Consider the following 27744-nt stretch of genomic DNA (forward strand, 5'->3'; position numbering starts at 1 on the left):
AGGAACTCAGAGGGAAGGAGCTAGAGAAATGCAAAGTATCATTACTGTATGATAAAAGCTAAGTGTGGACCCTTTGCAGTTTGGATTGGTTTGATTTATGTAAACAATCTGCTACTTCAGTAATACAATAATAATATTAAATAATACTTTGCACTTTTGTAGTGCTCATCATCCAAGAATCTCAAAATATTTTACGAGGCACAAGGAAGTTATTATTATTATTTGTATTACCACAACATGTAGGACCAGGACTCCTTGTGCTAGGCACTGTACAAACCTTAATTTTAAACCACTTCTCATTCATCTGGCTATAAAACCTTTCTTTACTCAGGTTTCAGAGTAGCAGCCGTGTTAGTCTGTAGCCGCAAAAAGAACAGGAGTACTTGTGGCATTCTTCTTAGAGTCTCTAAGGTGCCACAAGTACTCCTTTTCTTTACTCAGTGGCAGATTAGCCACTGGGCCAATGGGGCCCATGCCCAGGGGCCCTGGCCAATTCAGGGGCCCTGGAAAAATGGGCGCTGCCATGCCCCAATTTGCTCTGCCCACCCAGCGCTCCTGCGGGGCTTCTCCCGCTCCCTGGCAGGAGTGCCAGGTGGGTGGGGGAAGCTCCCACACCTTGACCCTGCTCCCCAGCAGGAGCATGGGAGAGGGAGGCAGGACCCCGTGCCCCAATCTCATTTCACCAGCAGGAGTGAATTGCAGGAGGAAGGGGTCGGGAGGGGCCCCCACTTGCTCTGGCCCAGGGCCCCACAGAACCATAATCCATCTCTGTCATTACTCTTTAGCTTACAATTGGCTTTCCCAATGAAGCATACTGTAATACTGTGCATCAAGGATGCTATATAAAAAGAAAAATGTCCATAGCATTGATTGAATTCTTTTACAAAACACTCTGTATATTTGATAGATGGAATCCCTAGTGTTTCCATGGGATTACTTGGGAAGTAACTTCCCACCATTTAGGAGGTCCCTGGAGAAATGCGTGAAAGCCTCAGGGCAGCACTTCAGGAGGCCATTATGTGTCTCAGAACCACTGCACATATTTACATCAGGTAAATATTGTGCTCCGCTCAGGGTTGAGGTTGTTTATAGACTAAAACTCAGCTCCTCAAAACTTATTTAGGCACCTAACTCTCATTGATTTCTGTGGAAGTTAGGAACCTAAACACCTTTAGGGCTCTGGACCTAAACAGCTACTATCTCTACTCTTACTCTAAAAGAAGGAGGACAGTTCATAATCGCCACCAGCCTGACATTATCTTCTTTGCACAGTGCCAGGCACTTTTCCACTGGAAAGGACCTGATCCTACAGATTTTCCCCCTGCAAATTATCTTTACTCACATGAATAGTCCCATTTCAGACAACAGGACTATATGCCTCAGGAAAGGAAGCAGGGCTGAGCCTATAGAGTCTAGCAATATAAGAAAAAAGCCATATGAGAGGGCCACTTTTGCAATAAAAAAAAAAAACATTACCGGTAAGTGCAATAATAAAATAAAACTTAATTGAATAGAAGGATTTTTAACTCATTTAACTGAGAATTGGGGAGAAATAATTCCTTTAACTGACTGAGCACATTACATTTTCCTAATACTGGTTCCTACTAATAACTAAAAGAAAATAACTGGCATTAAGCTATTCCATCCTTTTTCTTATTTAAGGGAGAGAGCATTCTTCTAAGTTAAGAAATTGATTAAGGCAAAATATGACCTGAACATGTAGAACACCAGAGGATAAAGTCTATTAAACTGTAGAATAGTACTATCAGGATAAGTGGTAGCAAAGCTCGGGCTTTCCCTGGCACTCCAAAGGCACCGTGACAGCTAGTCTCCGTTCCCTGCTGTATCATTTTGCTTTCATAGAAAACCCAACGCTTATTTCATGAGTTTGAATTATGTCATTTTAAAACTTCTAGAGGTCGGCCTAATGTAGAGATTATTTCTAGATGAACAGTTCTGCTAAGCAAGGCTGACACCTGCTGGGGTTTTCTGCTTGTTAAAACGATCATTCATTTAATCATATCTAGTTTCTCAGAATCTACTCAGTAGGTGTATGTCCCTCCCCCACCCCTTGCCTAAAGAGATCTCCTTACTGCCCAGCCCACACAAGCCCAGGGACCCCAATAGTGACTCATGGGCAAAGAAAATTAAACAAGAAACAAATCTGGATGCTCTGTTAATATATATGGAAATGAGGGAATAGCACTCATCACAGCAAGGCGCAGTTCCTGTAGGTAATATGCTAACTATCCTTACACTCTGAAGCTAAGAAGCATAGAAGTTCTTAGTTACGGCTCCTGCTGTACTAGTCCTTGGCCACTTTCACCTGTGGTGCTACAGGGTGGGATGGTTTTGACATGTAAAAAAAAAGCCCAAAAGGGACGAAGATGGGACCACATTATTCATTTTCCACTTGACACATAATCACTAGTATATGAAAAGCTAGTGGCCTAACTCACCCCCTTCATCCTATAGGTAATTTAATAGCAGCGCATACACAGCATTGGAGACCATTCTGTAAGATACAATCCTGAGACAGAAGAGGGATGCGGTGAGAGCACAGGTGTGTGGGGAACAGAAACAAGAGGAGTAGGAAGATCAATGCAGATGCTAATTACAAACCGAAAGGAATACTTGTGGCACCTTAGAGACTAACAAATTTATTTGAGCATAAGCTTTTGTGAGCTACAGCTCACTTCATCAGATGCATTATGAAGTGAGCTGTAGCTCACGAAAGTTTATGCTCAAATAAATTTGTTAGTCCCTAAGGTGCCATAAGTACTTCTGTTCTTTTTGCGAATACAGACTAACACGGATGCTACTCTGAAACCTGTAATTACAAACCAAAATCCATGACACCGGAAAGGGCCCAGAAAGAGATTGGGGGCTCTGCAGTGATGGGCTCTTTCCATCAATAAAATTAACATATTTTAGATACACATTGTTTTGGGTGAAGAGGGAGGTGGCGGGTCCTCAGCTTCTGAAACATTAAGAAACACTGGAGTAATATAGCTAGAAAAAAAGATCAACCCCTCCAACTCTCTAGTATCTTCAAAATGGTAAAAGAGAAAGAGCTTTATGGGTGTTTCACTCTCCAGCCCTTAGACTCCTGATATCATTTGAGCTGACAGTGCCAGGATCATCCTCTTTTTGTTGCACTGATCCTACATTCTGGAAATGTCATTTGCAGGACATTAGCAAACCCCCAATAACTTTTGGGAGGGTTGTGAAACATTGTTACACTGCAATGTTCTGATGTGTTATGGCGACAATATCATGTAACTTCATCGCGTAGCGCTGCCATTTGGACATCACGTAACATTCTCCCATGTGGTTCTCAAACTGTGGGCCACTTGCGGCCCAATCGCACACAGCTGTGGCCTGTGTGACAGCCTAAGAGCCATATAGATAGTATATATATTGTGTGGATGCGGCCCACATAACACATAGAGAGCTGCATATGCGGCCCACAATGGTAAATAGGTTGAGAACCACTGGTCTAACCCATATGATGTTTTCACATGACATGATGTCATTCGGATTCAGTGTCCTCACACTGCATTGTTCCTTGGGAACACTCATGTGACTTGATGATGTCCAGACATGAAATGATGATGATGCATTGCGACGTGATGTTTTCATGAACAAAAACGTTCTAACATGATACAGGATTCATTGCCACAGAAAGTAACTGGAGCCAAAAACTTAACAAGATTCTAAAAGGGTCTGGACCTTTACATGGCTAACAAGAATATCCAGAGTTATAGTAGACCCCTTCTTTTACAAACTAATGGAGGATCAAAACATTAATAAAATTAAACATCTAAAAATTACAGAAGATACGGTGCATAAGTTGCAGAACGAAGCACGGCATTGTTTTCTTTTTGTCCTTCAAAACACTGCAACGTGATTTCCGATGCACTGAGGGCATTGGAATGTTAAGGGATGTTGACTTGGTCTTCATTAGCATTACTTTCATTATGTTATTACTGTTTTTCTCCCACAGGAAAAAAAATTCATGTAACCGATTATTCATAAAATTGGTGTTCATAAAATTGAGGTTCTACTGCATCATGTTTGATACATTTTGGAAGGGATATTAAATGTCGTGTATTAAGCTATTCTCTGTTAGGTTCCATGATGATGAGACTTCATTAGAATCATAGAATCATAGAATCATAGAATATCAGGGTTGGAAGGGACCCCAGAAGGTCATCTAGTCCAACCCCCTGCTCAAAGCAGGACCAAGTCCCAGTTAAATCATCCTAGCCAGGGCTTTGTCAAGCCTGACCTTAAAAACCTCTAAGGAAGGAGATTCTACCACCTCCCTAGGTAACGCATTCCAGTGTTTCACCACCCTCTTAGTGAAAAAGTTTTTCCTAATATCCAATCTAAACCTCCCCCATTGCAACTTGAGACCATTACTCCTCGTTCTGTCATCTGCTACCATTGAGAACAGTCTAGAGCCATCCTCTTTGAAACCCCCTTTCAGGTAGTTGAAAGCAGCTATCAAATCCCCCCTCATTCTTCTCTTCTGCAGACTAAACAATCCCAGCTCCCTCAGCCTCTCCTCGTAAGTCATGTGCTCTAGACCCCTAATCATTTTTGTTGCCCTTCGCTGTACTCTTTCCAATTTATCCACATCCTTCTTGTAGTGTGGGGCCCAAAACTGGACACAGTACTCCAGATGAGGCCTCACCAGTGTCGAATAGAGGGGAACGATCACGTCCCTCGATCTGCTCGCTATGCCCCTACTTATACATCCCAAAATGCCATTGGCCTTCTTGGCAACAAGGGCACACTGCTGACTCATATCCAGCTTCTCGTCCACTGTCACCCCTAGGTCCTTTTCCGCAGAACTGCTGACTAGTGACTACGTGACTAGTGTAACTCAAATCGACATAGCTTAGATCAACTTACCGCGTGGTCCACACTATGCGATGTTGACGTGAGACGCTCTCCCGTCGACTCCCCCTACTCTTCTCCATCTGGTGGAGTACAGGGGTTGATGGGAGAGTGATCGGCGGTCAATTTAGCAGGTCTTCACTAGCCCGCTAAATGGACCGCTGATGCATCGCTCGTCGATCCCCCTGTAAGCGTAGACAAGCCCTTAATGTGGGGGATAGAGTTTCCCACATCTGCCTAGTGTAGGGCTCTTACATTTTCCACTGAAGCATCTGGTGTTGGCCCCTACCAGCGGCAGGACGTTGGATCAGAATGGACCTCGGGTTTGATCCAGCCTGGTAATTCCTATGTTTCTATGTCTTTGCCTTGAGATGGTAGGTGATATTGCACGTAACTTGATCTTATTTGCATACAAAAATCATTGCATTGTACCGAGCTGTGCACTGAAGTCCTCATGCTGCCTCTCTGCAAGACGATGTAGAGATGCACTGTGCAGACATTCCGACCCAGGGTGATACCGCTTGGTCACGGGTCAAAGATGTTACCATATGTCACCACAAGTCCCGACGTTTTCACACAGTTTCCTCCTCTTGCATCCCTAGATCGTGCTATTTTCATGAGACGTGATGTCAGTTCGACCCAAGGCACTGAGTCCGGCGAGGGGGACAGCCCTGAATGCAAAATGGAGCCGTTCTCACGCAGACACAAGGCCCGGGTCACGTTTGGGGGAAAGTCCAAACGGTGCCCGGGCACAACTGCTGCTGGGTGTCAGGCACCACATAAAGGTGGCCCGAGCGCACAGGGGGGGCCATTGCGGGGTGCAGGGCCCCAGGACCTGACACACGGGGGGCGTCTCCTTGCAAGTGACACGTGGGTGGTCTGGTCACACGAGGGGGGGAGGGGTCTCCTGGCACGTGACACGCGGGGGCGGGCCTGCTCGCACGTGGCCCGGAGCCAGGCAACCCCGCCCTCCCTATCATGGCGCCCCGCCCACGCCGGCAGCGGCTGCCTCACTTCCGGCTTCTGAGCCCTTCCTCCCGTGAGTCTCAGCGCCACGTCCTGCCCGTCTTCCTCTCTTGCGCACTGGCACCCCGCGCAGCTGCAAGATGGCGGACCGGCCCGGTGAGTGCGGCCCCGGAGGCTCCAAGGTGACCGGAGGCGGCGGCGGCTGGTTCCCGCCCAGCCCCCGGTTCAGGTCCTGCGGGGCGTCTCTGGCCCTAGCCCGGCCTCCGCAGCGTGACCCCTTCCCCCAGAAAGGGACGCCCCAAGCCCCAGTCCTGCCCCCCCCCCGTGCCCCCAGGATTCCCTCCCTCCACTGCCTGGCCCTCCCCTGCCCCCATCCCCACACACCCCCAGGAGCCCTGCCCCTTGCCCATCCCCTGGACGGGGGTCCTTGCCCACCCCACCCCCCCAGGAGCCCTGCCCCTTGCCCACCCCACACCCCTAGGATCCCTTGCCCATCCCACACCCTTAGGATCCTTGCCCCTTGCTCATCCCCTGGATGGGGATCCTTGCTCACCCCACACCCGTAGGATCCCTGCTCCCCTTGCTCACCTCTCGGATCCTCTCTCCTCCAATGTGATTCTCTCCGTCCCTGTCTTGGTGCTGCAGCTACTCCCAGACAAACGGGCAGTGACTGGGCTTTCTCTATGTCTCAGTTCCCCTCAAAGACACCAGGCTGCTGGACGTGAAGCTGGGCCAGCTGCCTAGCTGGTTTGCAATGCGGGATTTCACCCCCTCTGGGCTGACTGGGGCTGTGCGAAGAGGTGAGTCTGCCCCATGAGCCAGCAGCCTTAGCCTTGGTAAAGGGCAATGCTAAGAGCTAGTGACGGCAGGGACAGATGTGGAGCTTCCCTGCCCTCTAGATCCCTTCCACATAGCCTAACCTTGCACACATTCTCAGATCCTGCTCGCAGCCAACTGCAGGATCTGGGCCTAAATGGCCATACCTGGCTTTGCTGGGGAGCACTAGGTGGTAGTATCTGCCTCGCTCCTCTCAGACTTAGACCTTGTCTACCCATCACAGTGAAAAACAGTCTGCATCCACACTCACTGCTGTGTGTAGATACACATGGCAATGAAAAGTTCTGGCAAGGGGGAGGCAGTGAGGAAGGGCTCTGCCAGCTTTGCCTTTCCCAGCTGCTGGAGCTTCACTGTGGCAGCGGCATGCTAGACTTGTAGAGAGCCGCATAGGGCATATACCCTAGAGTTCAGGCATGTAGGGTACTTGACCCTACTTGCCAGAGCTGTGCCTCATCATCTGTGGTGGTGTATACCTGTGCTAGCTAGGTATGCTGCTTCTGTACTCTGCATATCACCACAAGCGTAGACCTCCCCTCAGTGGGGAATGCTGCCCCTCATTAAGGAAGTGGGAATATCTCCTCTACTGAGGCTGACCAGCACCATGCACATATTTAAGTATACTGTCACCATCCTTCCTGTGAGGAAGAAACTTTGGTGCATAAGACAACCTCTAACTATTGTAGAGGTTAAGCAAAAATTTTCCGTGGAGACAGGTTATCCCACAATTGCTTGGTGCTGCTTCTGAAGCAGCTGGTACTGGCCACTGCTGCAGACAAAATACCAAACTAGATGGCCCACTGATCTGATTCAGTATGTCAATTCTTATGTTCCTAAAACAGGCACAGAAATGTTGCCTTTTATAGTATATTTTTCTGTTCTTTTGAGTATGTGAGAATTCAATAAGGTTGCTTTGTCAGCCTGTTCAGAGGTTTGATATGCTTTCAGTTTACATATAGATTAATAGATCTTTTAGAAGTTTTAAGTCAGTAAAATGGCCTGCTTATTCCTTAAAATTAGTTTCAGAGTAGCAGCCGTGTTAGTCTGTATTCGCAAAAAGAAAAGGAGTACTTGTGGCACCTTAGAGACTAACAAATTTATTAGAGCATAAGCTTTCGTGAGCTTTCGTGAGCATCGGATGCATCCGATGAAGTGAGCTGTAGCTCACGAAAGCTTATGCTCTAATAAATTTGTTAGTCTCTAAGGTGCCACAAGTACTCCTTTTCTTTTTTCTTAAAATTAGTGTGTGGGACCTGAACTTTATCACAAGAGGCAAATAAAATGTGTAATTTTAGGTGATGGTGGTTTGGAAAGAAACAAGCTTTTGGTAGAGATTAACATAATACAAAGACTAATGAAATTCAGTAACAATTTTGCAAAAACCCTAAAGATTAAGCAATTTCTAAATACTGTACTTCTGTTGTAACTTCACAGTTTATGTAGGTGCCATATGCATCTTCAAATATCTTTAAACACGTGAAGCTTTCAATGAGCTAAAGTATTCTTGACTAATCATAGTTGGGTAGTTAGAGCATATAGTTCTTTAAAAAAACTGGATAACTGGAGAAACAACTTTGATCTCATGAAAGTCACAGTAGTGTCTGGCTTGAAACAAGATACTGAGTCACTCTTATTGCTTTCCATACATGAGTCTTAAGCTAATACTAATCCTATTTTTCTTAACGTGAGAGTTGTCTTCTGGTAGACTTGTTTCTTTAGTACAGTGGTTCTCAACCTGTGGCCCAGTCAGCACACAGCTGTGGCCCATGTGACATCCCCAGGGCCATACAGATAGTATTGGATGCGGCTCACAATGATAAGTAGGTTGAGAACCACTGCATTAGTATGTTTAGAAAATAGCATCTATGATCTCCAGAGACTTTTTTTGTTTTTTCTCATCTGAATTTCTGTTGAAAGGGGTGCGGTAAGTAGCTGTACAAAATGACTTTTGAGTTGTAAGTATAATTGTATACAGGGTATAATTGACACTGAACCTAAGAAAATAACTCTCTCCCCTATTTAGGTTATGACAGATACTTAAATAAGTACATCAATGTGAAGAAAGGGGGCATCGGTGGTATTGCTATGGTGCTTTTTGGTTATGTTGTTGTCAGCTACGTTTGGAACTATGAGCATTTGAGTAAGTAAAACCTCACTTTGTATGGTTGGGCACACTAGTGTAGTCTGTAGAACTATTTGGGGGAAAAAACGTTTTATTTCAAAAACTGTTCCTGGAAGAGGAAGCAAAGTGAGAGAGACTGCTTAACTTTATTTATATATCAGAGAAACACTTGACAAGACGCATACTAACAGATTGAGCATGGGACTAGGAATTGGGGGGCTAAATTCTAACCTGCTTCTGCTATTTTGTGACCTTCACTTAATTTTAACCAATATAGAAAATGTGCATAATATTTGCCTGGCAGAAGTTGTGAAGATGAATTAGCAGTTTGGTAATATTTAGGAATTATATAATTTACAAAACAGTACTTGTGCTAATGGTGAACAAAGATTATCTCACTTTTATTGTCCAACAGTAGTCGAGAACTACCTGCTGTGTAGTGCAATCTTAGACTGTACTTTAAATACCTAAGTACTAAAAATGGTCTTTGACTTCACCATACTGACTTGTTTTAATTTAAATAATGCAGAGCATGATCGTTGGAGGAAGTATCATTGAAACATTAATTTACTGCAGCAATGCAAGTTGCAGCCCTGGACCTGGACTCAGCTGCTGGAACAACTTTCCCTGATGAAGGCATATAAGCCATTCATTGAATTCTGTACTGTTATAATTCCAGGCAGATTTTATGACCAATAAAATATATACATTTAAGGTTGGTTGGTTTATGTAGCTAATATTCTTAATATTGTGAGACTTTCACTTTCTGGTGCTGAAAAGTATGTGTCTCGTTTTTTGTCTTCCCTAATGGTAGGTACAATGAAGATGGTTAGAAAGCCTTTTGCCATGTAATAATAAATTGGTCTAATGTGCAGTGCAAGTGACTAAGGATAAGACTGATTGATCTTTTTAACTATTTTACTGAGCAGTATTACCACTGTATAGGGTACCTCTAACTTTAACGATTCCTTCACTTCAACCAAATTGGTGCAAATGTTACTGGTCAGAACTTATTTTAAGAGGATTCTTACTGTTGTGAGTGGAGCAAAGGAGAATTCAATTGTTTAAGATGCCAACAGACACTTTATTGTAGCCACAGATGCCTAAAACTCAATCATGGTTGCCTCATACAAAACAAAGTTTCTCTGCTGGAGGAACCCTTTCATCCTTTTTATTCTGTACTGTTTTACTAAGTAAGATCTCTGATCGTGGTTGTCTTCAACAGTATGTTGCCAAGCAGCTCCTGCCACTAGTCCTAAAAGGCTTCCATAGATGTGTGTAGAACTACCCTTGCCCAAGTGATGGTAAAGGCAGAATGAAAGCAAAAGAGTAGCCTGTATTTGAAATGGAATGTGACAGATTATTCTAAACACCAGGGAAAACCAACTATGCTAAAGCTATTTTTTTAAATAAAGGGGCAGGGTGGAGATTAATTTAAACTTCTACAGCAGCAAAGTCATGTTTGCCAGCTGACACTTCCAACCATGATGGTGAAAGTCTAAATGAGCAATGGAGAGTACATGGTTGTCACTTAAAGCAGCACAGCTTCGATATACTCAGAACCACCTATACTAACAAAACACATCAGTAAGTAATGATGTCACTGTGTTCAGAAGGATGCAGGGGCCAGTGCTTTATGGATGAATTACAAGAAGTTGTTTGGCTAAAGCTAACAGTGATAAGTGTTTGATAACAGCTGTTAATGGGGTACAGAGGCACCTACCTGTGAAGAACATGATTAGAATAAAGGTCTTCCTGGAGGATGGTAGGGGGCACTTTTCTGTTCAGCTGTATTAAGATGTAATTACAGTCTGGCTTGAAAAAAAGTACTAACAATCTGACTATAGTGAAACATAGCATATCTGCATGAGAGTAAGTGTAGACTGGGTACTTGCTTAGAGATGTAGAGTCTCTCACAGCCCTGTGCTGGAAGTATAAACACAAATTTGGTACCTGTTTATAGATTTCAGGGACAGAAGTCTTGATGTGTGTGTTCTGAAAAATGCAGAATGAGCAGTGCTACAGTCAGCCAATTTACATTTGTGGATTTAATTTTAACTTTTAAGCCTGACTATCCCACTGTGTACTAGAGGGAGTATCAGTAAGTACAGCTTCTACAACATGACTACATTTTTTTTTTTAAATTAATCAGTTTAAATCAACACAGGGCCTTATCTCTTCCCAGGCATACATTACCCTTTTCCTGAGAAATCACAACCTAATTTTCACAGCCAACTTTAAAACAGCAAGGAAAACAAGGCAGATTGGCAAATGTAGATAGATGCTCGAGAATAGAAAAGGTTCACATATTCCAGATGCAACAGTGGGGCTTTTTTTTAATTCCCTTTGTCATTGGCCCTCTGAAATAAATTCTTACAAAATTAAAGTGTTTTGGCTTGGAAAAACATCCTCTTAAGAGGATACTCTCACACGCAAGAGTCCAAGTTAAAAGCAATCTCAAGAAAACATAGTTTCATTTATTTGTTTTGAGAGCCTGTGAAGGTATTTGTGCAATTTGACTGCTTGTGGGAATACCCACTAACTTCATCTGTTGGTAGCCATACACTGTTATACCTTCAAAGCTACTTCAGCTCTGAGTTCAGGGTTGCTGTGGTGAGAACAGACCTGCACCTCTTCTACAGCCAATGCTTTCGTGATTTCAGCTAAAACCATAAATGTAAGTTCATTCCACTAGAAGTGGTTTTCACATACAAGGACCAACTTCTCACCCTGCAGAACAGCGAGGGGGAAATGCTTCCAGCCAAAGCATAAAAACTTTTATTGCAGTTGGACAAATACTTTACATCTTGGTACATGTTATGTGAGCCATCAGAGCAGGTTAAGAAACCTCAGCTTGAATAAGGGAAGATGGGGCCTCCTTTCAAGAGTTGCATGACAAGCTCCCTCACTGAAGTGGGAGGCATTTCAAGTACTAGTTCTTCCTGTTTGTCTTCCTCCTTGCACAAGGATTAATGTAAGGTTGGAGGTTCCCAAAGGCTATCCTTTACAGAAACACACTGGTGCAAGATGTGTATTATACTGAATGTTGTATTGGTGAGGGCTTGCACATCTATTTGCCTTTAGAGCTATCTCCCAGCTAGGCTCAGTGAAAGAAGGCAGAGGCCAAGATCTATTTTAAAAGGTTAAAACATAAAAAATTGGACAGTTACAAAAATGTTTATCAGCAGCCAGCCTCTGGCCGCAGTTCTTTCACTAATGGCGTTAAAAAAACAAAACAAAAAACAACCCGATCAATAGTTCAAGGAATAGTGCTAGGCAGAAACCTTTCCCCAGTGTAAAGATCTTCCTTGCACTCTCCTCCCTCTGAGCTGTCTCACTGTCCGCTAAGAAAGGCCAGATGTCCTTTGGTGCATCTGTTGGCGTAATGTCCTTTTTCACCACACTAGGAAGGAAAAAAGTGAGACATTATTGTGGCTTTTCCCAAAAGTGGCTTTAACAAATCAACTGGCAAGTAGTTCTAGTTTGGAAATGATGCCATTTGTACACAAGAGACTCAATATTCAGCAAGTTAATGCATTCTGTACTATACCATAAAGGAGATTGTCATAGACCCTTTTAGGGCCACTTGACTGTTAGGACCAGAACTTACCTGCCACTATAACCTGAAGACCCAGGTTTCATCTGAACATTGGGGTTCTTGGCACTACCAATGGGAAAGGGCTGCAATAGAGACACTCAAAGCCCTGAGGAGATTTAACTGCATTACTCTGCTGTAGAGGCGGCTTTTTACCTGCTGTATTTCAGCACCTGAAGCCTCAAGGACTCTGCTCCGACCAATGTGTATGATGAACATGGAAGTTCAGATATGAGAGTTTCCTTGTCAGCCACTCTGGACTACAAGGATAAAACTCAATTTGAACAAAAGATGCTTTCTATGCTCTGCAATAGCCTTCTAAGCTATGAAGCCATGACATATCGTAGTCCAACCCTCCTACTTTCTCCAGATGTACAATTTATTTGAATTACTTCTTTAAATCCCAGCCTGACAGCACTCTTTTATTGATGACTATGCAGAAAAACTGCTGAGCCTTGGGTAGGGTAGTGACTTCAGTGCTCCAGCTGCAGAAAAATGGAAAGTCATGCATTGATAATCAAACCAAACAAATGCATGACAAGAGTCATGGGGTAACTAATTTAAATCGGAATATCCTTTATTTTTCAATAAAAATCTGACTTGAAAGTTAGAAACCATTAAACATACGATCTCAGTGCCTGGTGGGGAAGCTCTGTGGTAAGAGAGAACAGGGCAGGAGGGAGGGAGAAGACAACTGCTGCTGCCCCCATGTCCTCTTTTGTGCTGCTTTCCTGCTTTATCTTTGACAAAGGCAACAGCATTGCCTAGATCAGACGTAAAAGAGCATTGGAAGCCTATGACTTCTCCCCTGTTGTCCCTTCCCCACCTCCCCCCGAACTATGACATACAACTAGCCCCAATTAGAGTTTCTGCTACAAAGGAAGTTAATAGCAAAACTCACAAGGATAACTTTAGTGGGTAGGTTTAGGCCCTTTGCCTTCACTGAAACCCAAGTCTTGTATTAAATTGGAACCTTAGAGGTTTGTCAATGAAACTGATTTGGATGTTTGCTGTTATAATCATCTAGCCAGAATAAATGTCAAGTTATAGAAGATAATGATGGAGTCTGAGTCCAAAAAACAAAACAGTCTTAGTTGTATGTTTGGATTATTAAGTGACTTAGTTTTGAATAAAGAAATGTTTAGGTTCAGTGCTAATGCTCATCTTGGCCCGACTCACTGAAAAGAGTGGCTAAGAAGATCCTTGCTACCTACAGTAGCATTTGGGGATGTTTCTGCAAAATGTTAATGGAAACAGAGGTTTCAATTTAATTGAGGAGCTGCCTGCAACACTAACTGAGAAATTTGGGTTTGATGTCTTGTTCCTCAGTTTGTCAGGAACTAAGTGTGCTGTGGCATAACCATCTTCAGCCTTTCTGGATTTAACTGCATTGTGTATAGTCACTTTCCCCTGTTTGGGTGATTTTTTCCACACAGCAACAGGGTAGAGGCCTTTTTAAAAATAGGAAAATGCAAGGAAGAACATTCAGGGGCAGGGGTAGCATCTGAAACTACTTTTAACAATGTTTTTGAAACTGGCTCAATTTCGGGTTGACAATGTCCTTTTAACTGCCACCAGTGGGGTTTTCTGTGATTAGCAAGTGGATCAAGTGCATTGAATCATTTCATACAGACCACTGAGGAGCCACCTGACCGTCATTACCAACCCACTGGTTCCATAGCTCAATACTAACGCCCTGATCCCAAGCTGCACCCCCTACCCAAAATACATGTTGAATAACCAGTGCATACATTTCAATACTTTTCTTCACGTCAATGCTTCTTCACAGGGTCTGCTGCCCCAGCAACTCAGCCACCTGTTCCCTTTACTGCACTCTGCACCAAGGTGAAAAGTGATGTGACAGGTGACTAGCAGCACAAAGGATGCACTAGTCAGTTTAGGTGACTTTTACCTTGCATTTTTCAAATGCAAACACCCTCTGAGAGTTACCTTGTAACATGTGACCTGCTCCAGTGGCCGGGGACCTCTGTTCCCCACGTTGTTGTTTTGAGACTGCATAACTCCGATGACTTGTGGGGTCCTCTGCTGGTTGGGAGAAGAGTTCTGACTTGTTAACTGGATCAAGGATGATGACCTTTGTAATGGCGGATTGTTATTTTGCTGGGAGGGAAGAGAACATCCCATACATTGAATGAAAAATTTTCCTCTGAATTTATTTAGAAGGTTATCTGCCAGCCCAAGCACCAGAGATGAAAGTTCAGAAACAGTAGAGCATACAGGGCTTGACCTAGCAACCGAGACTTCCCTCACAAAACAGATCTACAGAGCTGGGCTAGGCTGCCAGATATGTCCATTATAGCTCTGTGACAGGTGTCAAGCAGATTTTTTTTTTAATCTGGCAGACGGTTCTTGGAATAAAGAAAAAACAGATGTATATGATATACTATGTAACATGGTAGTGCTCTGTGACCAAGGGCTTACAGGGCAATATACGAGTAATCTTAGGACTTGTGCTTGTCAGTGTAGCAGAGCTCAGGTGCACTGCTTAATGCTTACACAGTGCCCACCTTCCAGACAGTCCACGGAACAGAACTGTCACTACTGGCCATGCATTTGCTCTCTCAGCTGAAGGAAGGTAGCAGCAGCAGAATGATGACTGTGGAAGAGGGAAATCATGGGTTCAGTTAGGAGAAAAAAAAAAAACAACCCCAGAATGAAGAAGGCAGCAATTGTGATCAATGCCAGAAGTAAGAGGAGAGAGGAAAAGGATAATACTTTGCATTTTTATGGTGGATTTCCTCCAATGATCTCAAAGTTCTTTAAAAACTTTTGGTCAAGTTTCAATATGCCTGTGAAATAGGAAAGGATTATACCCATTTTACAGCTGTTTTCCAAGACACAATGAGTGGGATAAGAGTCCTGATGGCTTGTTCCTGTTCTAACCATTACACCATACGCCCTCTTAAAAAACAAAGTCAAATCTGTTTGTTATCTAATTGAGCTATGCTTCAAATATGTTGTCTCTGGGAAAGGCAGGGAAGTCATGTACCTTTTGCTGGGGTTGTGTCGGCTGAGGCAGCGGTGGTTGCTCTGTGGTTCCCATAGGCAGTTCAAATCGAGGACTGGTTTATAAACACACAAAGAGAAAAAACACACAGAGAATTGATACTAAAACCAGAAATTGGCATATACCACCAGCACAGCACTGAACCAGTTCCTTAAGAGACCAATAACTGTCCAGAGAGCAAAGCAAACGTTTAGTTATTTAAACTGTGCTTCACAACAGGTGGACCTTCTCTCCTGCGTTCTGCTGCTTAGCCTTTATAAACTAAAGTGGTAGGGGAGGTACTGAGACAGTAAAGAGTATTTCTGTATGCAGCTGTGAAGCATTCTGGGATATATACTCATGGAATCTGCAGGTGTCCTCACAACCTTTGTTTGATGTCCCAGAGTTGTGTTTGTAAATATGTAAATAGCCACTTGCCTCCTTAATCTGATATTTGGAAAATGCAATGCAATATAGTAAATGTCCATACCAATTTTGGCCATTGAATTAACTGACTCATATGCAAGGATTAAAAAAATATATACTACAAAATAAAACAGATGTGCAGCTGAAAGCATAACAGTTGGAGTAACAAGTCTCGAGTTAAGAGGACCAGATCAACTGTCATTAATTAAACTGCTTTGTACAAGTTGTATTGACCATGTAAGCACTGACTGACATTTTCAATGTCTTCTTGGGGAACATTGGTGTGATTTGCCCAATCCCTTTTGGTCATCCTGACTACAAATTCTTTTCACTTTTAAGAGGTAAACTCAAATATGAACAAAACTTCAGCTTTGTGGTACAGTACAGTTATTGCATCAGTGCTGCAAATATTCTACACTGATGGGTGCAATATAGGTAAAACAGACCTGATGGGTAACTGATCAGAAAGGAAACTACAGATGATAGAAAAGGCCCTAGAACATACTCACTGCATGAATTTACAAGCAGGCCCCTCTGGACAGAATCCCACCAGGTAATTCACACAAATGACTCTTCGAGTGTGTCTGTGTCTGCAGAGGGGACCTACAACATAAAACTTCATAGATCACATATATTACACACATACCCCAGCACCTACCAGTAGCACATATGGGAGGTGGATTACATTAGCCTCATTTTTATAGCCACAAAAGCAGCACCTATGAACCATACATACCGTGTTTACAGAAGCCTCTGTCATACCAGGGGCAGTCTTTGATCTTAGACTCCGGGTCAATGTGCAAGAATGGGCATTCTTTGTTACTGCACTCTCCTGTACCAAAGCCAAACACACACCTTAGGTATTGTTTTGGGAGGGGATTCAACCTCATTCATGCTGTGTTTCCTAAGTCAACTAGTCCCAGCAAAACTGTCATGAATATTTCTAAATCCAGGCACAAAATCTATTTGCTGCCCTTTACGAACAACAACAAATACTCACTGCAGGTGAGAAAGATTTTGCTCAACTGGGTTATTTAGACGCGCATTTAAAAATAAAGTACACTGGAAAGGGAAGCCATTACAGCCAAATTAAACATTTAATGCAGCAAAAGTGTGGCGAAATTACAAATTACATGCTAATCTTGATTCAAGGAAACCTACAGGACTATAATTTTCTAACAAGTTGCCTCAATATGTTAATTTAGCCCAGGTCTCCAGAGCTGAAAGGCTGATGCATTAAATTTCTGGACCCTTGAGCCTCTTGTCACTCATCATCTGCTGAAAAATTAATTTATGTAGAGACCACCTATTCATCCAAATCAACTCTGATCCAAATCAGCATAACGGGTACAAAATCCATTAAAGTCAAAGGGCAAAGAGTTCAAGTTAGGGACAAGCAGTGAAAGACAAAACATTTTAAATGTGTGAAGCGTTAAGGGGGTAAAATATAATGTGGGACTAAACCGATCTGATCAGAGCTCGTAAATTACAATCTAACAAGCATCAGTAGCAGACATAGAAGGTGGTGGTCCTCTTTGCCTATTCCCATACTAGCAAGTGAAGTCAATGAGGAGCCACAACACCCCTTACCGAATTTGGAGTAGAAATAACACTCAGGCATCTTGGTCATGTCATACTCATGCAGGAATTCGCACTGGTCTCCCTTCTTGCACAGCCCTCGGAGCCAGTGTTTGCAAACAACTGTCTTTTCTCCACTGATGTGTCGGAAAGGACACATGCCTCCTGTGGATGGAGAGGGGAGAAGCAAGAATGAAAAGTTGGAACTTTTAGTGCAAGAAGTTTCATGCAGGCTTACAAGGCAGTGATGGTCCTTTGTTTGAATCCAGGAAGAGGAGGAATTTCAGAAGTCTTTACATTTGCATATGAATTTACCATTTAGTGCTGGTGACATGTTCTGAACTGACAGCCCTAGAAAGCGAGGTCTTCTGTTTATCCATGTAGATGGCTAGGAGTTCAACAGCCAGATCCTCTGCATGGCAGTCTAGTACCCAGTGCCTTCCACTACCATTGCCCAAACCCCTCAAAAGGGTTTGCATGTAATCAATTCAAGCCTCACCCTCCTGAATATCTCAGTTCACGCATCATCCACTTTACAGGGATCCCACCATTGCATCTTCGCTTTGGAGAGCTCCAGTGCGTGAAATATGGTCCCTCTTGATCTCCATCTCACTGTCTCTCTCTATCTCCCCAACCCCTGCAATATAACTAGGGTATTATAAATTAAGATAATATAATTAATGAACTGCCAACCCCCCTATTTCTCCTATTTTTGTTTCTGTCAGAATACAGTATTAGGGATGTCACTTGCCTTTTCCACAAGCAGCTCTTAAAAAAAATTCACAGACAGCAGCACCTGATTCTGTGGAGAAAAAAATTCACAATGAAGGTTTCTGAAACTCGGCAGCCATGTTAAAAGTGTTTCCTTCCATCTGGAGATGAGCTAGTTCTGGGCATCAAAAGCAGTAGAGCAGTATTAAAAATACCCCTGGCAGACTGCATGTTAATGGAATATATGAACTTTCTTGTGCAAGTCTCAGCCATTTGGCTTTTCAGAGTATTTTTTGTTACTTTTATGTCAGTTTCACATTTGTGAAAGAAATTGACAGTCCTGGAGACGGACATCTCATACAGTATTGATCCACTGACCAAGTACAGCATGGTCAGCAGCACACTGCCCCTTGTGATATACGATGACCCTGACTTAGAGCATCTGAAGAGTGCAAGCAGAGTCAAACACAGGGACACTAGGCTCGCCAGCACATATTGTTAAACTGTGACTCTCCTCCCACTACTGGTGTCCTATCATCAGGACACAAGGTTTTGAGGCTCAGCCACAGACTTGGTGTGACCAGGGACAAGTCACTTCACCCCTCTGTCCAACTGTTTTCCCCATCAATAAGGTGGGGATTCTGATGCTGACCTACCTCACAGTAATTTGGTCCCTAGTGTCCCTTATCCAGCATTAATGAGATAACGTCTGTTTTCAAGCAATAAGCATGCAGATCAGACATCAAAATACAAAAAACATTGCATTAGGCCATGAATGAGAACCTGTGGGGCCATCTACTCAATGCTGGGGTGGTGGGGGGAGGTTAAAGGGATGAAGGAAGTGTCTCCTCAAGGCCTTGAGGGGAACGTTCCCCTAGGAAGAAAGATCTGGAGGAGTCTCTCACACAAGGGTGGGGTGAGGAAAGGAAGGAGGAGGTGTTTCCCCCCTCGGGGGCCGTGAGAAGGGAAGTCTCCCCAGGAGAGCAGGGGGGTGTTCCCCCCCAGGTCCGTGGGGGGGCTCCCCAGGAGAGAGACGGATGTCCCACCCCCGGGGTCCAGGGGGGTTTCCCCCCTCGGGGGCCGTGAGGGGAGAAGTTTCTCCAGGAGAGCGGGCGGGGGGTGTTCCCCCCCAGGTCCGTGGGGGGGGCTCCCCAGGAGAGAGACGGGTGTCCCACCCCCGGGGTCCAGGGAGGTTTCCCCCCTCGGGGGCCGTGAGGGGAGAAGTTTCTCCAGGAGAGCGGGCAGGGGGTGTTCCCCCCCAGGTCCGTGGGGGGGGCTCCCCAGGAGAGAGACGGGTGTCCCACCCCCGGGGTCCAGGGAGGTTTCCCCCCTCGGGGGCCGTGAGGGGAGAAGTTTCTCCAGGAGAGCGGGCAGGGGGTGTTCCCCCCCAGGTCCGTGGGGGGGGCTCCCCAGGAGAGAGACGGGTGTCCCACCCCCGGGGTCCAGGGAGGTTTCCCCCCTCGGGGGCCGTGAGGGGAGAAGTTTCTCCAGGAGAGCGGGCGGGGGGTGTTCCCCCCCAGGTCCGTGGGGGGGGGCTCCCCAGGAGAGAGACGGGTGTCCCACCCCCGGGGTCCAGGGGGGTTTCCCCCCTCGGGGGCCGTGAGGGGAGAAGTTTCTCCAGGAGAGCGGGCAGGGGGTGTTCCCCCCCAGGTCCGTGGGGGGGGGGGCTCCCCAGGAGAGGGCGAGTGTTTCCCCCCCGCCCGGGGCCGCGAGGCGGGGTCTCCCCAGGAAAGGAGGGGGGTGTTCCCATCCCCGGTCCCGAGGGCGGGGGTCTCCCGGGGGTGGCGATGCGGAGCGGACTTCCCGGCCCCTCACGCACTGTCCATGCCGGGGAAGGGCAGCGGCTGCGCCCCCAGCTGCTGCTCCACCGCGATCTCCAGGTCGAACTTGATGTGGTCCACGCTGGCGATGAGCTCCTGCATGGTGGCGGCGGGGCGGGGGGCCTGGGCCGGGGCCTGGGCCGGCGAGGAGGGGACGGGGAGGGGGGCGGGGGGGGGCCACCGGCTCAGCCGCTCCGGACCGCCCGCCCGCGGGATGCTGGGACCTCAACTCTCACCCGCCGCCGCCTCTGACCCCCTCCTCCCAGCATGCACCGCGCGGGGCCGCCTCCGCCAATGGGAAGGGGAGCCTGCCGTGACTCCGCCCCTTAGCGCGAGCTGAGGCCGGGCCGGCGGGTGAGTGGAAGGGGTTTGTGCCGCGCGCTCTGGGCTGAGGGGCGGGATGGGCCAGGTCCCGTCCCCTCCCCCGCGAGCACTACCCGGTATAGACCCCCCCCCGCTCCCTCCCTCCCTCCCGGGGGCAGCGGCACCTCGTGGGGCCTGGCCCCTGCAGGCCGGGGCGGGAGGGAGCAGCTCACAAGGTGCACGGACACCCCCCGCCCCCGCCCCCGCCCCCCCCAACTCGGTGCTCAGGAAGGAGCCAGGTGCAGTGGCCGGGACTAGCCCTGGCAGCGTGTGCAGGATCCTGGGCTTTCTCCACCCTCCGCCGGGGAAGCCCCTTCAGCCCGTGCCTCTTACCACCCGCTGTCTCCGAGGGCTCCCCTCGCGGACCCCATTCAGGCTCCTCTCATCGGATCTCTTTTTTTTCTTGTTGGCTTTAGGAGATGGACGTCTAACCTCGTAATGAAGGGGAGTGACCCAAGAGGTGTATCATGAGGTTCACGCAGTTGGTGCCCCGCCAGCTCCCTGTGGGATTGTTCTCCCTGAAATGCTGCTATCCCTCGGTGTGTCACACTCGAATGGTGTGGGCAACTCCAAAGAGCTTTTCAGGGTGTCCCAAAAATATACCGAGTCTGCTCAGATTGCTGGGCCAGAGACTGCAGTGCATGAGGCTGAGGCCTTTCAGCTCATCACAGGGTCTCTATAAGTTACACAACAGAGACTTGAAACAGATTGACCCTGCCAGCTCTCCTGAAGCTATCAGGAAACATGAAGAAGAATTGGAAGATGGTGATGCAGATGAAGGCTTTGGAACACTATCTAATAAATTTTCTTCTAGAAAATATTTTCACAAAACAACATCAGAGTTGCAGAATTTAAGATTTCAAGCAGAGGAGGAAAAAGAGCCAGAATGGAAACCTAGACGAGGTCGTAGGAACACACCATACTGGTACTTCCTGCAATGCAAGGCATTGATAAAGAAAGACAAGGTTGGTTTCTCAAGTCTTGTAATCACTGGAGTAGTTAACGGCATTTGATGATTATGGGGCAGTATGATCTATTAGATTGATTGTGAGACTGGGAGACAAAAATTCTGAAGTAGAATTAAAGCCCAGGACAGTTTGCCTACTTCCTTATATACCTCAGTTTCCCCAGGGATAATATCTATCTACCTAATTCACAGGGGTGTTGAGAGGATTAATTCATTAAAGAGTGCAATCTGTCTGAATGCTAAATGGTGTTTAGTGGCTGGTGAAACCCTAATAAAAGTGCTGAGCAATGAACACTAGTCTATATTAGAGTATCTTAATAAACCGCACAAAAATGACTACTAGTGTATTATCAGTCTTGTGGCCTCTGAAGAGCACAGGAAATACAGCATTTTCATACTTCTTGAACCAAGTCATCAGTATAGGTCAAAAGCACAGTCCAGCTATATTCTTTTTTGTTCAGATGCCATGTTTAAAAGTTCTTCTTTTGTTGGACTTGTTGCCCCAGTGACTTTGATGTCTGGGTCAAGGAAACATGGTAGTTGTTTCTGGACAGTGAGTAGGGAGAGGAAGAAGTTCATGCAGGGACCACCACAAACATATATAGATGCTGTAATAGAGACGTTAAAAGACCTGAAGAAGAGCTTTGTATAAGCGTGAAAGCTTGTCTCTTTCACCAGCATAAGTTGGTCCAATGAAAGATATTACCTCACCTATCTTCTCTCTGTAAAAGCATCAGTCCATCATGATACCATCTGGAGAAATACACTACTAATAAGATGCAAAGTATACTAATACAAAAAGTGCAACAGTACAGTCCTGGTGCATGCCCTTTCTGTGTGCTTGTTGCTTCCATCAACCCTGGTTCAGGAAAACACCCTGAGCTCAGGTACTAATTCCCTGTTCAGTGGCTCTCCACCTCACCTTTTGCAGTTCTTCATCCCAAGCCCTGCAGCTCTCTGTCCCATCTCTACTGTGCAAAAAAAGTCAATTTGCTCACCTGGCATCAAGTCCTTTCTTGTAGGTGAGAAACGAGGCAAACAAATGCTAATCCATGTCATGTGAATGTTCATTCACGTCCTGGTCTTTCTCCAGGCTAGCATGGACTGTGAGTATTGCATAGCCATGCTTGGATTGTATGCTTTTGGGGGGCAGAGAACTGTCTCTTTGTTCTGTATTTGTACAGCACCTAGCACAAGGAAGTCCTGGTCCGTGACTGGGGCTCCTAGGCACCATGGTAATATGAATAATAAATAATGATAATTGCTCTTAACCTCTGAGTGGGAAGGAGAGAGCCTCTCACTAGTCACCCCTTTAGGCAAAGGAATTATGATGACATTTCTGTGGCTTCATAAGGAATGGAGGGATAGTGGTTTCTATTCTAAGGTGAAATATAAACATGCACCCCTTGTCTCAGTGTGTGTCTCCATATTTGTATATGTATCTGTTTTATTAAATGTTAGTTAAGGAACTGCTTCTCTTCTCATCTTTGTCTCTCCTGTCCGTAGCTGGGAGAGGCTCTGGAGCTATTTGAGGTGCAGATGCTGAAGGAAGAGCGTCTGCAGCCAGAGGAGAGCAACTACACTGTTCTGATTGGTGGCTGTGGCAGGGTCGGCTATGTGAAGAAGGCATTCAGACTTTACAACGATGTAAATATTATAGCTGTTTCCCTAAGAAAGGGGCCAGGTAGTACAGTGCGGGATCGTTCATGAATTAAAGTATGCCCATTCACATTCTATCCCATAGAAAGAGCCCATTCTGGAGATGCTTCCTCCAAATGCCTTTCCATGGATGTTTCCACTTTGCTTGGGGACTCGGAAGACTGGAGCTCAAGAATTTACTGTAGCCTTGAATCATATATGTTGTATCTAATCTATTTAGGTTTTCCTAATGTGCCTATCTCCATGGTATCCGTACAAAGTGGAACTATTTTTTATCTTAATTCTGGGCTCTTTATTTAATATTATTTCCTTAACTTTTTTTTCCCCTGAGAGTAGATGAAAAAGCGGGGTTTAGTCCCCACAGATGCTACATACACAGCCCTCTTCAATGCCTGTGCTGAGTCGCCATGGAAAGATTCAGGCCTGCAGAGTGCGCTAAAACTACGGCAAGAACTAAAGAGCAAAAATCTGGAGCTGAATCTGATAACATACCACGCTCTGCTGAAAGTATGTGCCATCTGCTCAGATCTCAGGACATGCTTTGACGTACTGAAGGTAAAGAGGAGTCTCTTCTTGTACTATACATATCTCCATCTCTAATCAAAGCACTTTAGGGAAGCATGTGGCTTTCCTTGCAGACAGGTTGTAATTATACATTGTTATATTAGCCTTTAAGCTTGGAAGAATAGATAGGTCCTTTTTATAAAAAAAAAAAAAAAAAAAGGAAAATCACACTTTTGTGCTTGCGTTGAGTTGTGCAATCAAACTGGGTAGTTTGATATCTTAAGTATTCGGTTTAAACAGACAAAAACAGGATTTTGCAGACTCGAACTTAAAGGTTTTGAAATTCTGCCCTTAAGTATTAAGTGTTGTTGTACTTGTGGCATCTTAGAGACTAACAAATTTATTTGATGCAACTGTTGAAGTGAGCTGTAGCTCACAAAAGCTTATGCTCAAATAAATTTATTAGTCTCTAAGGTGCCACAAGTACTCCTTTTTCTTTTTGCGAATACAGACTAAAACGGCTGCTACTCTGAAACCTGAAGTATTGTTGTGTAAAGGTCAGGTTTACAGTCCCCTTTTTTGCAAATGTGTATTCATCTAAAGCGATTGCTTTTGCCCCTATTGCAGCTCCCCCTTGAAAGGCTGACAGTGGAGCAGCTGAGTGGTTCCTTCCCATATCCCACCCAAATTTCCTACACTATTCCTTTATAGTACCTTCAGCTGGGACAGGCTGAGATTGAAGTAGCTGTCAGATGTTTTCCTCTTTTCTACTGCTATCATTCTGCTTAAAATACTTGGGAGTCCGTAGACGTCCCATGCAGTTTGCTGCAGATGTGTCTCCAAAAAGTGATTCCATTGAGCAGCAAGAGAGGCAGTACTTTCAATTAAGCAATCAGCTGCTGAATAAGCTGCCTTGGTAACTGTAAGCTTCCTTTTCCTTCTCTAGGAAATTGTGCATAAAGGCCATGCTGTCACCACAGAGACCTTCAGCTTCCTTCTCATGGGCTGCATAAAGGACAAGGAGAGTGGCCTCAGATATGCCTTGCAGGTCTAGCTCTATCCTGTGTTTTGCCATTAAAGTGTTTCTTCATGTAACTCTTGTATCTGTAACTTGGGATTGGAACCTGCGGGGGCATGCCTTTGGAGCTGATGGAGGTGGAAAGTGCTTAAACTGTAAGCTTCTCAGTCAGGCTCCTTATCTGATGCCCATAAAGTGCCATGTGCACTACAGGATTGTACTAATCATAGTTTGGATGAGTGTCCACTCTCTGGTGTGGAGGTCTTTCTGTTGAGGAAGTGTATTCATTCCCATTTGTGCAGCTAGAAACCCTGATGGTGGGCACCTAAAATGTTACAATAATTGGACAATACATATGACTGATTACTTCTGGCTAAAAATACCTCACTTTAATGCTGTACACATTTCACATACATTAACTCTATCTAAGCTTCTCTACATTTTTCTCTTTCAAAACAGGTTTGGCGACAAATGACTAAATTGGGAATTAAACCTGATGGTTACAATTACAATTTGATGCTCCATGCTGCAAGAGATTGTGGAATAGGTGACCCAGTTGTGGCTTCTGACTTGTTGCTAACAAGCACAGATGAAAACCCTGCTGAAGTAAAGCTCATATCGGGTAGATGGGGTCAAAAGGTGAAAGATCAGAAAAGGAAGAGAGCAGACAGTCGAATTTCTACCCAGTTGGATGTGGAAACCATGGAAAAACAAATATTTCAAGAAAATTCCAGAAAAGCTGAGGAACATTTAATCAACCATGAAGACAAAGTGAGTGAGGTTCAGCCTGAGCCAGGAACTGGATTGGCTGGAATCACCAATAAGACAGTAGAATGCCATAGGACTGGAGACTTCAGTAGAAACCAGGCTATTTCAGATTCACCTCAAGCAAACCGAGGTCAATTTTTTGAGCCTGCTTGCAACCTCCCCAATTTGTTGGACTTGAAAATCTCCAGTAAGAACTTGGTTTCCTTAGGGACAATAGCAACGCCGTCCGATAAGCTGGCTTTGATGGGGAACATGGAAGGGTTTTTGAATAAAATGAAAGAGGACAATGTGGCACCCAACATTAAGACTTTCACCCTGTTGGCTGAGCTGGTTGAACCTCTGAGCCAGTCAGAATCCTCTTTATTGACAGTCCTGGATGAATATAAAGTGAAAGTAGATGTGACCTTTTTTAATACTTTGTTGAGAAAGAAGAGTAAACTGGGAGACCTAGAAGGTGCAAAGGTGAGAATAAGAGCCCCTAAATGATGACTATACTGCAAATTTTTATCTTCCTACTGGTGTTGTGTTAGCTGCCTTTTAACCTCTGAGGAGATCAACTCTCCGCTCACAGCAGAAGGCAGAGAATCCTATATCCTCTCTCCTGCCCCATAAGTGACCCTTAAAGTACTTATTGGAGCCCTGAGGATTCTGTTGCATTCTCAGATAGGAGCCTTCTATCTAAAGAGAACTATAGGTGGAACTTCTTTTGGAAACCATCAGTGCTGCACTGTAAATCATCTAGAATGGTCTATGAGTATTTAAGTATTTGTTTTGCAGGGCATGCTGACTGCTCTAGTGCAGAGGGGAATATCACCCAACATGCAGACGTTTTGTAACTTGGCAATAGCCTGCCGCAGAGAGAAAGATGGACTGCAGTTACTTTTGGACATGAAGGTACAAAAACTACAGCTCTGGCTACTGGAAAGTGTTGTTACTTTGTTATTGGTATAGGAGTAACTATGGGGTTCCTTCATTCAGTGATTCTACACCTTTCTCTATATGAGCTTTCACTGAGGCTAAAATAGCTGAACTCCCTCTAGTCAGATCTTCTGCAACTCCTCCTTTGTGGTACAGTATCCTAGCTTAATGCATGAGTCATGGGAAGGAGGAGTGGATTGTAAACTTACCTAATAATATTGAACAGGTAACCAAAAACATAATAGGAAAGGCAGCTGCAATCCCAAGGCAATGGACCCTTCCCTCTTATCTGTAGTGGAGTTGTGACACGTGTCTCCCAAAGTGCATGTTGGCAGGCAAAAGTATTTGTTTCAGCTCTTGCACTCTTAGCCTAGGTTTCAGAGTAGCAGCCGTGTTAGTCTGTATTCGCAAAAAGAAAAGGAGGACTTGTGGCACCTTAGAGACTAACAAATTTATTAGAGCATAAGCTTTCGTGAGCTACAGCTCACTTCATCGGATGCCTAAGTGGTGATGTGACTTGCCAGCACTGAGGTCACATAATAACATTGGTCAAAGATCCTCAATTAGGATGTGCTCATCTCTCTCAGGCAGAAAGGTCTGCAGAGATCAGCTCTGTAGTAGATAGCAGGCACTAGCAATTCTGCCACTGATGTGTTTTCAGAAGTCTGGGATTACTCCTAACACCCACATATACAGCACCCTTATCAATGCAGCGGTGAAGCAGCTGGACTATACTTACCTCACAGAAATCCTACGAGACATGAGAGAGAACCAGGTCCCCCCAAACGAAGTTGTCATACGCCAGCTGGAGTTTGCAGCTCAGTATCCACCTCAGTTTGACAGGGTAAGTACCACAGTCATTTATTAACTGATTAAGGCTGAAGTGAACATTGTAATGTGGAAAAGCACAGATGAGACTAAGCTCTTTTGGATAAGGACTGTCTGTTTATAATGCCTAGCAGGAGAATGAGTAATTTTTAAGATCTTTATCTTTCCTCCCTACCTGAATAAATTTATATCTTCCTCATCTACCACCTGTTTTAGCATCAGCTGAAATAGTGACAGTTGAGAGTCCAGTGCACCTGCCAAATATTTTCTATATTGGCTTAGTAGTGGAATATTCTGTCTTCCAATCTGCAAAATCAGAGCAGCCTAGTTACTCTTCCATAGTATAACATGTACTATTGGGTTTTTACTTGCAGTATAAGTCAAAAAACACATATCTGGAGAAGATTGATGGGTTCCGAGGCTACTATTTCCGCTGGCTGAAAGCAATGGTAGCAGAGGAGACTCCACACCCGTGGGCAAAATACAGAACTAAGGATTCAGCAGCCAAGGGCAGTGCAGAGGACATGCAGTCCCAGGGCACCATGGAACAGTAACTATTGAGAGCAAGTCAGTATTTTCCATGTGTGGAATGTGCACTATTTCAGATGCTGGAATTACCTAGACAGAGGAATTTGGAGGGCTGTTTCCTTCAGGTGCCTTATAGCAGGCAACACTTGATTTGTATGTACTGACTATTTTAATAAAGTACCATCTCAACAGAAATAAGTGGGTGGTCATAGCATAGCTTACCACTA

General features: G+C 44.9%; 3 protein-coding genes across 9 annotated transcripts; 2 read left to right on the plus strand and 1 right to left on the minus strand.

The window, feature by feature from the left end:
• The first annotated feature begins 5882 nt into the window (after positions 1-5882).
• Positions 5883-9541, plus strand: ATP5MF (ATP synthase membrane subunit f). The gene is made up of 4 exons (XM_038418265.2): positions 5883-6027; positions 6564-6671; positions 8729-8845; positions 9357-9541. Exons 1-4 carry the CDS (start codon positions 6012-6014, stop codon positions 9383-9385), a joined length of 270 nt encoding a protein of 89 aa, XP_038274193.1. The 5' UTR covers positions 5883-6011; the 3' UTR covers positions 9386-9541.
• A 1319-nt stretch (positions 9542-10860) lies between these two features.
• On the minus strand, positions 10861-20245 carry CPSF4 (cleavage and polyadenylation specific factor 4). Of its 5 annotated transcripts, XM_043493685.1 has the most exons (10): positions 20238-20245; positions 19964-20099; positions 18185-18235; positions 17446-17598; positions 16592-16687; positions 16365-16458; positions 15433-15505; positions 14951-15039; positions 14373-14468; positions 10861-12230 (listed from the first exon to the last, which is right to left on the minus strand). In XM_043493685.1, the coding sequence occupies exons 2-10, from the start codon at positions 20064-20066 to the stop codon at positions 12050-12052; spliced, it is 936 nt and encodes a 311-aa protein (XP_043349620.1). In that variant the 5' UTR covers positions 20067-20099; positions 20238-20245; the 3' UTR covers positions 10861-12049. The 5 variants fall into 5 exon arrangements, with proteins under 5 accessions (XP_043349620.1, XP_043349619.1, XP_043349621.1 ...); XM_043493684.1 differs by lacking the exon at positions 20238-20245 and having other exon boundaries at positions 19964-20187; XM_043493686.1 differs by lacking the exons at positions 14951-15039; positions 20238-20245 and having other exon boundaries at positions 19964-20185.
• On the plus strand, positions 20223-27712 carry PTCD1 (pentatricopeptide repeat domain 1). 3 transcript variants are annotated; one of them, XM_038418256.2, is made up of 9 exons: positions 20223-20318; positions 20744-21292; positions 22801-22941; positions 23290-23508; positions 24404-24505; positions 24935-25705; positions 26021-26137; positions 26823-27005; positions 27364-27712. In XM_038418256.2, the coding sequence occupies exons 2-9, from the start codon at positions 20795-20797 to the stop codon at positions 27541-27543; spliced, it is 2211 nt and encodes a 736-aa protein (XP_038274184.1). In that variant the 5' UTR covers positions 20223-20318; positions 20744-20794; the 3' UTR covers positions 27544-27712. The 3 variants fall into 3 exon arrangements, with proteins under 3 accessions (XP_038274184.1, XP_038274185.1, XP_038274187.1); XM_038418257.1 differs by having other exon boundaries at positions 20288-20404; XM_038418259.1 differs by having other exon boundaries at positions 20309-20503.
• Positions 27713-27744: the final 32 nt, after the last annotated feature.

Source organism: Dermochelys coriacea, chromosome 10, assembly GCF_009764565.3.
Source record: "Dermochelys coriacea isolate rDerCor1 chromosome 10, rDerCor1.pri.v4, whole genome shotgun sequence".
Lineage (NCBI taxonomy): Eukaryota > Metazoa > Chordata > Testudines > Dermochelyidae > Dermochelys > Dermochelys coriacea.

Coding starts and splice junctions, on each gene's coding strand:
- ATP5MF (XM_038418265.2), top strand. Junction 6,672..8,728: donor GACTGGGGCTGTGCGAAGAG/GTGAGTCTGCCC, acceptor TCCCCTATTTAG/GTTATGACAGATACTTAAAT. Junction 8,846..9,356: donor TTGGAACTATGAGCATTTGA/GTAAGTAAAACC, acceptor TAAATAATGCAG/AGCATGATCGTTGGAGGAAG.
- CPSF4 (XM_043493685.1), bottom strand. CDS start 20,066: ATGCAGGAGCTCATCGCCAGCGTGGACCACATCAAGTTCGACCTGGAG. Junction 16,688..17,445: donor TTATTTCTACTCCAAATTCG/GTAAGGGGTGTT, acceptor GCTTTGGTACAG/GAGAGTGCAGTAACAAAGAA. Junction 14,469..14,950: donor TTCCGTGGACTGTCTGGAAG/GTGGGCACTGTG, acceptor TCTCCCAACCAG/CAGAGGACCCCACAAGTCAT.
- PTCD1 (XM_038418256.2), top strand. CDS start 20,795: ATGAGGTTCACGCAGTTGGTGCCCCGCCAGCTCCCTGTGGGATTGTTC. Junction 22,942..23,289: donor CATTCAGACTTTACAACGAT/GTAAATATTATA, acceptor CCCTGAGAGTAG/ATGAAAAAGCGGGGTTTAGT. Junction 24,506..24,934: donor GCCTCAGATATGCCTTGCAG/GTCTAGCTCTAT, acceptor CTTTCAAAACAG/GTTTGGCGACAAATGACTAA.